At 37.5% G+C, this 11,460-nt stretch overlaps 2 protein-coding genes across 3 annotated transcripts; both read right to left on the reverse strand.

The window, feature by feature from the left end:
- Positions 1-1,373: 1,373 nt before the first annotated feature.
- On the reverse strand, positions 1,374-2,997 carry LOC106331612 (eyes absent homolog 4). Of its 2 annotated transcripts, none has more exons than XM_013770000.1 (6): positions 2,914-2,997; positions 2,523-2,768; positions 2,265-2,432; positions 2,101-2,194; positions 1,883-2,026; positions 1,374-1,798 (listed from the first exon to the last, which is right to left on the reverse strand). In XM_013770000.1, the coding sequence occupies exons 2-6, from the start codon at positions 2,751-2,753 to the stop codon at positions 1,539-1,541; spliced, it is 897 nt and encodes a 298-aa protein (XP_013625454.1). In that variant the 5' UTR covers positions 2,754-2,768; positions 2,914-2,997; the 3' UTR covers positions 1,374-1,538. The 2 variants fall into 2 exon arrangements, with proteins under 2 accessions (XP_013625454.1, XP_013625455.1); XM_013770001.1 differs by having other exon boundaries at positions 2,523-2,777.
- A 2,331-nt stretch (positions 2,998-5,328) lies between these two features.
- On the reverse strand, positions 5,329-7,259 carry LOC106335772 (basic endochitinase CHB4-like). The gene is made up of 2 exons (XM_013774379.1): positions 6,844-7,259; positions 5,329-5,902 (listed from the first exon to the last, which is right to left on the reverse strand). Exons 1-2 carry the CDS (start codon positions 7,220-7,222, stop codon positions 5,493-5,495), a joined length of 789 nt encoding a protein of 262 aa, XP_013629833.1. The 5' UTR covers positions 7,223-7,259; the 3' UTR covers positions 5,329-5,492.
- Between the last annotated feature and the right edge of the window lie 4,201 nt (positions 7,260-11,460).

An 11,460-nucleotide genomic window follows, 5' to 3' on the forward strand; every position in this document is an offset into this window, starting at 1 on the left:
TGTTAGTATCAAGAATATAAGCATTCTAAAACAAGCTAACCGATCTTTCTTTATGTAAAGTCCATAAAGTTGTAAAAGATTACTTGCTAATTTTTTTTTTTTGACATCGATTACTTGCTAATTATAGTTTCATATACATAATACTTATTAGTAAGACATTAATGATCAAAACTATCACATCCAAATGTTTGATAACGTAATGCCTACTTGTTCTGTTATCAAGCTTAGATTGGATAGACACAGTAGCGCTTATTTTAAAAATTCGTTACTATGATGACTGTACATGAATATAAAACAATTCCGATTTGTATTTTATGCAGCAGATGCAACAAGAATTTTTTTTTCAAAGAGAACAGTTTTTGTGGGTTCATCGTTATCCAAATTCAAAATACTACGACATCTTCCATATCAACAGGATTTTTTTCCTTTGTATTTTATATATATTTTTTCTGTTATCTCTTAGAAGAGTTGTTTTAAAATCTTTGTATAATTAAATAACTATCTATATTTCTAATGATCAAAAGTGTTCATATCAACTTCAGCATAGTCATATTAGTATCTGAATCAAATCCTAATCCATCCAAACACAAAAACTCGTTATCTTTTCTAAATGTTTTAATCTATTTGTTCTAATTTTGATCAAACGATGAATACTACTGTCTCTACCATGCATGGCGACTTCCATTGAATCTCCAGAGTCAAGAAACAAAGATATCTCTCAGCAATTTACTATTTGCATTCATCAGATCATTTTTCATTGCATCTGGATCGCTTGTTACCGGACTTCCTGAGCCGAAGCCCAAACGCAAAAGTCCCACATAATTGTGACTTTGTTTCAAGGGAGATTTGAGCCCCAGGGGAGTGTTGTAGCACATTCCCAGGTCTCATCTACCACTTGACCATAGTCATACGGGCATCACATCTTAATTTCAATCCTATTAAGTGAGTTTCAGTTACAAAGGATGGGCAAAAACTTGAGATATCGACATAACTATTCAACAACGACTGGCTAGTTCTAAGCAGTACAAGACATGATTTACTCTCAAATAAATGCCGACTGAATTGTTATACGCAAAAAGTATTGAACTCAAGATTCATCATGCTATCCACGAGTTAAAACCTGATATTTGTGGCATGTCGTAAAGAACGACAAGATGTTGCGACCTACTTCAGCAAAATCAAAGCTATGCGGGATGATAGTGATCTTGATGACTACGAGCCAGCACTTGGTTGTTGTTGCAACAAACTCGATTAACAAGCAATGTGAGACGAGTAGAAACAACACATCCGTACAAATCCGACTTTATGAGAGTGTCTCTCTCTCATTTCCCAATTACTTGTGATGGATCACCATACAGTAACTAGCAATCAAATATTGCAAAAGACAAAATCTTAAATATAAAACTACAAGAGGAGCTGCTTGGTTTATAGATACCAAATGCTGACTTGTCTCAGTTTAATAATGTATAAACAATGGTGAGTTTGCATGTGAAACGTCACATGCATATGTTACAAAAGGAAAAAGCTTTCCTGGTACTTTACTCTTTGTTGGTATCAGCATCAGAGTTGCCATATACAGCAGCAAAGTAGTAGCTCACAGTCTTTGGCGTTACGCCAGGGAACCTGTAGGAGCTATCCGGCTGCAAATCAATCTTAACGAATGGCCACTGCATCGTCTGCGCGGCTGCACACTCTTCCCAACCGTCCCCTATCGCACAGAATCTGAACTTCGGATGGTTGTAACGCTCCTTGATCCATTTGAAACATTGGAGCTTCCCCACATCTATTGAACTGTACACTGAGAAAAGACACAGAGCAAATGAGATTCCAGAGTTCGAACAAGTGTGTGAATCTGAAGCTAAACTAAGAAGGGGTTACTTACCATTTTCATGTCTCAAGAACGTATCTAGCCGGAAAAGCAGGCACTTCACAAGGCTTGGTATGAGTGCCCCGGAAGTCACTAGAATGTGTATATCCTGAGAGCTTGGATTTGTTCCATTTGAACACTGCTCCAAGAAGGCCCTTGCTGCAATTAAAACAAAACTATATTAGGCACTTAAAGAACAGAACAACAAGAAAGAGACAAAATTGTATATTCACCAGAAGAAAGCCACCGGTCTGTGTATCCATCTGTTACTTCATACAACTCATCCAACACACTCATCGTTCCACTGTCAACTATCCGAGCTAAACCCTAGCAATAACAAAAGAGAGAAAGCTTAACATCCAAGCAACAAATAAACAAATGAAAACGCACCAGCAACCTTTTCGTATCTCTCCGCAACGGCTCTATGCCTATACGCGAGTTTCCTCTTGTTCAAGTCATTAGTAGGAGAAGTAAACTCGTCTTGCTTGAAGTCATACCTAGAGAGATCCTTGCCATCATCGTACTCCTTCAAGGAATCAATAAAAGGCTCATTACAATCCTCAACCTGCAAACAAAACAAAACACAAGTACTGATGTTTAAGTGTCTGGTTTTGAATAAGTTTTTGTGAACAAAAAAAAAAAAGAAAGAACTTACTTGCTCGTAGAAGAAGCAGTCGTCACAGATTTTAAGAATGTGTTTCTCCCACATCTCACCAATCTCTACACCTCTTTTAACATCTTTAGAGCCGTTGAAGGACTCAGCGTAGGTCCCGTTTAAGAGAGATCTAAGCAAGATGAGAGTCTCGTCCATGTCCCATATGTATACATTCACTGGTACACCATCAGGAGCCAAAGCTTCGAGCTTTTGTGATGTATTAGCATTCATAGTATGCCCTTGTCCCTGAAATCACTTATTGATCACATAACGTGAAGATTCAGGAGATGCGACAGAGTTGGAAAATCAATTGAGAAAGTAACGATTTTGGGAAAAATTAGATATTTCATATCGAACGAGAAGGATAACATAAAGTTCAAAACTAGAATACCTGCCGCCGATAGGATGAGCAAGATTGAGCTCCGGAGCTAAGTGACGATGAATGTTTTGGATTACAAGACGAAGGGAGGAAGCAGGAAGCGGCTTACGAAACGACTTCGTTTTCAAATATCATTTTGTGCCTAGCCCAAATGAAGGTCCATTAAGACACATTTAAAGGCCCATTAAGACAAACCACCAGAAACTAAACGAGCTTTTGTCTCTGTGTTTCTGTTTCTTGCATATATGCCCTTGGCTCTCTTTTTTCTCTAACCACGGTTTGGTGGATCAAAGATCTTTTCCATCTATATTTTGTGGAATCGATGTTCAAATGGGTAATGTTAATGTCCTTTCAGATAATTAAACACTTAATTTGACATGGGAGCTCTTACACTGTTTACAAATAGACCAAGATTATTTACTTCATGGAGCTGGATGTTTTGCACTATTCAAAGAGACAACTATAATTTACGTGCTGGCAGTTTTGCTCTATTTTTCATTTCCTGAATTTTGATGAATCAAAAGATGTAATTTTAATTTTATGGCCCATTGACTTCGATTACGTGGTGGCAGTATCCACCTATCTCTCCAAGGCTTATTTGACCTATCAGTTTGTATATGTCCGAATCAGTTCAAAGTTTTACTAAAGAAAGATAACCAAAGTTTCACAGTAAAAAACTATTTATTGGCCAGACATAGATCAATACAGTCAATTTATCAATTAACCATGTGAAAAGAATAGAGGGTGAACGAGATTCAGATGGTAGTGCATGATGTAAAGTTCATCAGAAGATGTCAGAGTTGGATTGTTCTATGGTCATCATCATCATCATCATAATCATCGCTCTCTCCTCTCATACAAATCCCTTTAGGATTTTTAAAACGTTTGAGAAAAAACAAAACTGAAGCGTAGACAAACAGTTCAATTCACTATCGATGCAAGTCAACTTAAAACACAAGTAAGTTTTCTTTTGGGCATCAGAAAATTATAAAGATTACATCAAGAAGATTCAGACGCAAATTACCCATGAAATATAATTTCATCATATGCCCAGCGAAATTAACAAAAAAAAATTATAAAAATCAATACCAAAAAGAACATAAAATACCAAATCTTGAATCTGAGAATCAGTTCTCCAAGGTGAATAAACATCAATATAATATCAGTCGCAAATTAGATTCATCATAATCTCAGATTCGATATTAATTCAGAAGAAAACTCACTAAAAGCGAAAAAAGGCTTTTTTTTGTATAAGTCGATCAGAACCTGTCGAGATATCACAATAACATCACAGAATGTTTCAGGGGATTGACAGACCTGTGAATTTTCTATCGTCACCTCGACTTATAAACCTAAAATAATTACTAGAATAAAGCCCAATCCAATCATAACAAAAAAAAAAGAAAGTTTTATCTTCTCAGTTGAATAAGAATAAAGAGCTCAGAACTTCTTAGAGGGATGTGTTTAACCGTCAGCGATGAAGAACAAAGCCCACATCTCTGGCACACGATTTCTTCATCATAGCTGATCATTTAAACGTGTTGTAACAAAAAAACAATCGAAAACGAGACGGACACAATCGGCTTTTTCTTCTTACAAGTTGTGTTGTACTGTGGGGCTGGTGTATGTATATATATATATATTATTAGTCAAGACAAAACCCTAATTGTATTCTTCTTTTATGGGCTTTTGGATTTTGTCTAATTTGTATGGGTTTATCTGCAAATTTGAGTAAATTACGAAAGGCCCATTGGCTCTCTATGTGCGGCTTTTATGATTACTTTCTCTTGGAGAGCATAACCTGAGAATTAAGGATGACTAACTTTCTATCTTCCCTTAAATAATTTTGGTATGTGCGGATAGCGAGAAATAGTTTCTTTTTTTTTTCCGGCAACACAGTGATCAAGTCTAACATTTCAAGCCATGTATTAGTTTTGCCATCTTTTAATTTAATTTTGCAATTCAGATAAAATTGAAGTTATAGAGAAACCGCTGACGAGTAACGAGGATGCATCCACATTTGACGATGGACTACTGCCTTATGTTTTTTGACAGAAAAATTAGGATTAAGCTTCTGGAATCACACTAAAATTATATATAAAAAAAAAAAATTAGGATTGACTTTTCAATTTATTTGGTCAAAGAAAACTCATACTACGTAAACGATCATGACACATTCATAGATATAGGCCCGGATGACAACTTGATTTGGTTTGCGATATGATGATAGCTGTATTCTGATTTTTTATACATAATAATGCATGTGGAGCTTTTTTATTGAAAAAAAAAACTTATTATAGCATCAAAACATATTTATATTTTCGTTTATCAGTCACTAGAAAACTTTAGAATTTAACATATTTAAACTAAAACAATTTAAAAATATAATTTATCCAAAATTTACTTTTGATAATCTCATGCATTGTCGTTGTAGTAACTTTTTTTTAGTTTGTACTAACTTTCATAAGATTATTACAGCAATTTTTGTTTGCTTGTGAAGCAGGGAACACTGAAACCCAAACATGCATGATAATTCATTTTATTATTTCAACATAGAGACGACCGTCCAACAATAGTCTTTAGAGAGCTTTTTAGCAGCTAAGGTTAGAACCAGGGTCCACACCAAGCTGCTCACAATACTCTCTATAATACCTAATCCTTGAATTAACCTTATCTGGACTCGCACCGTCACATTCTACTTTTCCATTGATGGCTCTAATGGTGGCTCCAAATCCTTGGCTCAGTACCGGCCTTACATTATTCACCCAAAACCACAAAGCTGTCCTGAAAGCTACAGTTGGATCGCTACCTACGAGCTCCGGCTGGCTTAGAAGGTCGAGACCAAGACTCTGACCACATGGTGCGTAGTTGTAGTTCCATGATAGTTGAATCGGACCACGACCGTAGTAGTTTTTGCCAGCTGCACATGGGTATTGTGGGAAATCCTTGTCGTTGCAGTAGTTTTGTGACGCTCCGTTTATCTCTTCTATGTAGCAGAAATCTATACGATATAAAGACGGACACATGAGACCATGTACTTAATAAAGAAACAGCTTAATTGATTTGGATCAAGTCAAATGTTCAATTTTTAATATTATGACAATATATAACACAAAAAAAAAAATCCATAATAGCATTAATTTAAGGAAAAATAAATAGTTACTCCAGACCTAAACTATTATTGTAAGCCTCTAATTCCACCCTGTAAATGCTAAACCTAAACTATAATCACTAAATCTAAATTCAAATATAAAATAATTAAAGGGCAATTCTCATAAATAAACAATTTCAAGTTTTGGTCACAAAAATAGACCACAAGGAATAAAATGACCAAAATGTTTCATTTAAAAAATAAAATGACACTAATACCCTATATATAAAAAAATTAAAAAAAATTTAAAAAATTAAAAAAAAAGAAATTTTTTTAATAGTTTTAGATTATATGTTTTCAAATTCGAACTTTTTTATAAATTTTTTCTTTTTTGAATTTTTTTTTTCTAATTTTTTTTTTTTTCAAATTTTCTTTTTGTAATTCGAAAATACTTTTTGAAACTATTTTAAAAATTTTTATTTTTAAATTTTTAATATTTATTTTTTATTTTATAAAATCTTAAACCTCAATCCCAATTCATCATCCATTAACTATAAACCCTAAGGTTTAGATTAGTTAACCGTAGAAGTATAAATGTATATTTAATTTTTTGATGAAACATTTTGGTCATTTTTCTCCCTTCTGATCTATATTTGTGACCAAAATTTTTTTATTATTATCCTAGGTTATTTCTCATAATTAGAATATCTTTTAATTTTTTAGTAAATGTTATTTTGAATTTTGTTACTCTTGCTAATTTTGGAACAAAAATTGTTTATTGCTATTTTAGGTTGATGTACGAAAAAACTTAGAAAAATAAATATATCACAGAAAGTGAAATGAATTCTTACATCCGACCTCCTGGGTGAAATGAGCAAACATAGTAGCAATTTCAAGACTTGTAACCGAATTGGCAAAGCTGGGGAACGTATTAGCGGCGTTAATAAAAGCATCACGTGTGTAGAATCCTTTTCCGGCGCAGTCACTACCGGCTCGGTTGGTAATACCGTCAAAGAAAGATTGCGACACAATGGTACCAAGACTTTCGGCTTGGGTTGTACAAGGACCTGATTGGCAACCTGGACCACAGTAGTCGTTACCAGTACCGCAAAAACCGAACTGACTACAGCACAGGTCCGGGGAACAGCCGCAGTTCTGGGACTTGACGGTTTCGGAGTAGAAACCTAAGAAGCAAAGAAGAAGGACTAATGAGGTTTTTGTGAGAGTCATGTTTTGGTGATTGTTTTGTGGATGAGAAGGAATGAGAAGGAAGATGTTGTAAGGTATATATATAGGGATATATGTTGGGCAGCTTGGTCATTTTATTATTCGGATGTATATAGTGAAGGTTTTGACGACTTTTAGTATTCTTGTTCTTGCCCATAACCAACATGGACTTGGTCTAAGAACTCTAATTTTCCTTTTCAAAACAAGACTGTTATGTAATATATCACTTCTTTATTTTCTAATGATTTAACAAATACATCAATGTCTTCTTTGATATATGAGATGATGGAACATACCAAAGACAAGTTCATTTTTAATGGTTCAGTACTTTACTTGTATTAAACGTATGTACAAACTAACTGAAGAAATAGCCGCGTCTCTCGACATAACAAGTTTAACCGTGTTTTGTTCTTTCTTTCTAAAACTGAATGTCAACCTAAATTTAATGTGTACCAAAATTGAATCTTTCAAACGAAATCAATGATAATCTATTTTTTTAAACAAAATAATCTTATGTAATTGATGGCAATAGCTCTCGTGCATGTAATTATTTAAAGCCGGCCCTTAGAAGAGAAGTCATATATGTCAATGTAAATCTTGGTAGTTGGTACCATGTGAGCCGTTGGGTGCGCATCTATTCAATGTATATTCTCAGTTTTAGTTTTAAATTTTATCTAAACATCTTCAAAAAGAAATTGACCTCTGAGTAACAAAATTGACCTGGACATGAAGAACCCATTACAAATCTTCCGCGCTAACTCAGTAACTCCAATCAAAGAAAATATAACTATAACCTGTTTGACTGCTCAGTTTCTATTGATTGCAGTATACACTAATTTTGTTAAACCGAGCAGTCAAAAAGAAATTGACCTCATGAATACAATATGTAACAAAATTAGTGTATACTAGCGATCAATAGAAACTGAGCAGTCAAACAGGTTATAGTTATATTTTATTTTATTGGAGTTACTGAGTCAAGTGAGGAATATTTGTAATAAATAAAGAAGAAAGTTTCATTAAATTGAGAATTGATTGTGAAAAAGAAAAATAAATAATAGATTAAATAATTTGTTAGTTTTTTTTTTTTTTTGAAACACACTTATATTAATGAAATCAAGCTGGGGTAGTTGCAGCCATTAAAGCTAGTTCAGCATACAAAACCAGCTTTGCTAATAAATCTGCTTCTACATTTCTCAATCTAGAGATCCAGACAAAAGAGATACATTCAAAAGACTCGGCTAAATCTTGAATATCGGCCAAGATCCCATAGAGACCAGCAAGGGAAGTTTTTGCGTTGATGGCTTTGACAAGTTCTACGCAGTCCGATTCACACTTGATTCGCACCAGTCCAAGCTCTCTGCACTTCCAGATAGCTTCCCGTAGAGCGAGTGCTTCAGCGGCAAGAGGTGACTTCACGTGGTGCGCCAAGACCGAAAACGATGAGCTTCTGTTCTGTGAGTCCACTATCCAGCCTAGCCCTGCAATATTTAAATTTTCATTCCACGCAGCATCTGATTTGATTAAGGCACAACCTGGTTGTATCACAAGCGATATTGGCAATCTGTGTTTCGGTGCTGGGGTTTTTGTTTGACAGGCGCCCCATTCTCTAGCTAGTGTAATCGCTCTGGAGAGCGTTTCCGTTGCTGAGAGCGGTTTGTCGTTGAAGACCAAATTGTTTCTTGCGGTCCAGATGCTCCATAGAATCCATGGTGCTAGTTGTCCTTCTGATACTCCTGTTGGTGGTAAGTTTTTCCTAGAGATCACGCTGCACCATAGGCTTCTCAAATCTATAGAGTCATTGTACTCAACGCTTGGAAAAACAGGGGCCGAAGACCATATCTGTTTCGCAATAGCGCAATGGAAGAACAAGTGATCTATAGACTCCGGTAGGTTGCAGTGTTTACATTTCCCGTCAACTTTGATTTGTCTGGCCCGTAATGATTCTCCCGCGGGTATTGCGCCGTGTAAGACTTTCCATGCGAAGAGCTTTGTCTTTGGGGAAGCTTTGAGGCTCCATATTGCTTTCTTCCAGTTAAAGCTTAGGTCATCTTGTGAGCCAGTCATCAGGCCTGGTCGCATTGATAGTGTTGCTGCATATCCAGACTTGGTTGTGTAGCTCCCTGAGGGTGAGCCTAACCAAGATAGCTTATCTGGAGCGCCAGAGATACTAGGTTTAATGGACCTGATTTTGTGTTCCTCCATCGGAAGTAGAAGACGTATCAACTCAATATTCCATTCCCTGCGATCAGGTAGGAGGAGGTCAGCCACAGTGAGGTTTCGAAATTCAAATGGGGCCGGCCCCATAGGTCTTTCTTGGTGGTCTACGCTGAGCCACGGATTGTCCCAGATGTTTATGCTCTCGCCATTGCCAACTTCCCAGCCTGCGTTACTCATGATTATGTCTCTTCCTATTAGAACTCCTCTCCATCCATGGGATATGGTCTCTTTTCCGGAGACCGTAAGGAAGTCTTCGTTGGGATAGTACTTGCCTGTTAGGATCCGTGCTAGCAACGACTCTGGTTTATTGATGATCCTCCAGCTAAGTTTGGCTAAAAAGGCTTCATTGAAGCTTTGTATGTCTCTGAAGTCAAGGCCACCTTGCTCCATAGGTCTGATAAGTTTTTCCCATGCGATCCAGGCCATTTTCTTGCTGTCCATCTTATCGTCCCACCAAAACCGGGTCAGCGCTGATTGGATTCTTTGACATAGGGATATCGGGAGCGGGAAGCACGACATGGCGTGAGAAGGAACAGCTGAGAGGACACTTTTGAGCATAGTCATCTTATCTCCCTCAATCGCCTTGAATAGGTCTTGGAAGTAGTTTACAATCACTTTCCCTATTTGCTCTTCCTGATAGACCATCGTCCCTTCCGCGTCTTCAATTACAGAGAAAGCGTTTGCTCTCTTCCTGTTCTTCGCTATGGCATGAAAATACCCAGTGTTACGGTCTCCTAGGCTGAGCCATAGCAGCCGGCTTCTCTGCCTCCAGTACTCCTCCTCAGAGGCATATGCATCATTGAGCTCGTTAGATACCTTAGTTATAAGCTCAGTATTGTTTCGTGGGTCAGTAAGAGCTTCTTCCAGTTCTGATCTTTTTTGCTCGATTTTCTCTCTGCTATTTTGATATTGTTGCTTGCTCCATTGTATTAAGGCTGATCTTACGACATTAATCCTGTCATGGACAGGGGTCTTGGGTGCCGCTTTCCACGCTTGGCTAACTAGCTCCTTCACCTCCGGGTTATCTTTTAACCTTCTGTCGTAGCGAAACATGCCTCGTTTCTTCTTCTTATCCGGCTCAAAGAAAGACACAACAGGCTTATGGTCAGACCCTTCGTATGTGAGATATTGGGATCTTGCGTTTGGGAATAGCTCAGCCCAGTGGCTATTAGCTGCAGCTCGATCCAGTCTGCACCTCACTAGGTAGTCACCTCTCTTTCCGCGCCAGGATAAGCAATCACCAGAGTGTTGTAGGTCATAAAGGTCCCCTTCAGAGTAGAACGTTCTCATGTCCGTGAAGGAGCCTTCTGGTCGCGCTGGCCCTCCGACCTTCTCTGCGTTATTGAGAAGATCATTAAAATCTCCGGTTATAAACCACGGAGCATCTCGTGCTACATTCCTTTCAATTAAACAGTCCCATAGGGCTCTTCTTTTTGGTATGTCGGTATTAGCATAGATGAAAGAAGCAAAGAAACTTTTTCCTTCAAACTCAATACAAGTATCAATACAATTAGCATCAGAACTAAGGATCTGGAGTTTGATTTCCTGTTTCCAGAAGAGAGCTAGGCCGCCTGCTCTGTGCCCCATTGGTGGCACTAGGTGAGAGTTTTCGTACTGAAGTTGTTTCGTCTTTGTCATGACGAAATTGTCAGGGTTTTTTGTTTCCGATAGGAAAAGAATGTCCGGAGAGATATCTTTCTTCATCTCTTTTAGACGTCGAACTGTCCGGGGATTCCCCAACCCTTGACAGTTCCAGCTCGCTACTTTTAAGGACCGAGAGTAGATGGATTTTGAAAATCCATCTTTCTCTTAGCTGCCGCTGGGATCATTTTGCAAATCGGCTGATCATCTGAGTTTGTAGAGCTACTACCAATTCGAGCTGGGCGAGATGCACGGGATGTCCCTGATAAAGGCTTTGTGCAACCTTTAGGAGAAGCAGATGTCCGAGCTCTGCGCATTGGTGTCGCTTTATCCGTGGGAGTTTTCCTCCCTCGTGATGTGGATCCTGGCACTAACCTTTGTTT

The sequence above is a fragment of the Brassica oleracea genome, chromosome C3 (genome assembly GCF_000695525.1).
Source record: "Brassica oleracea var. oleracea cultivar TO1000 chromosome C3, BOL, whole genome shotgun sequence".
Taxonomy (NCBI): Eukaryota; Viridiplantae; Streptophyta; class Magnoliopsida; order Brassicales; family Brassicaceae; genus Brassica; species Brassica oleracea.

Coding starts and splice junctions, on each gene's coding strand:
- LOC106331612 (XM_013770000.1), bottom strand. CDS start 2,753: ATGAATGCTAATACATCACAAAAGCTCGAAGCTTTGGCTCCTGATGGT. Junction 2,195..2,264: donor TTGCGGAGAGATACGAAAAG/GTTGCTGGTGCG, acceptor TGTTATTGCTAG/GGTTTAGCTCGGATAGTTGA. Junction 2,027..2,100: donor AGACCGGTGGCTTTCTTCTG/GTGAATATACAA, acceptor TTTTAATTGCAG/CAAGGGCCTTCTTGGAGCAG.
- LOC106335772 (XM_013774379.1), bottom strand. CDS start 7,222: ATGACTCTCACAAAAACCTCATTAGTCCTTCTTCTTTGCTTCTTAGGT. Junction 5,903..6,843: donor TTTCACCCAGGAGGTCGGAT/GTAAGAATTCAT, acceptor TATATCGTATAG/ATTTCTGCTACATAGAAGAG.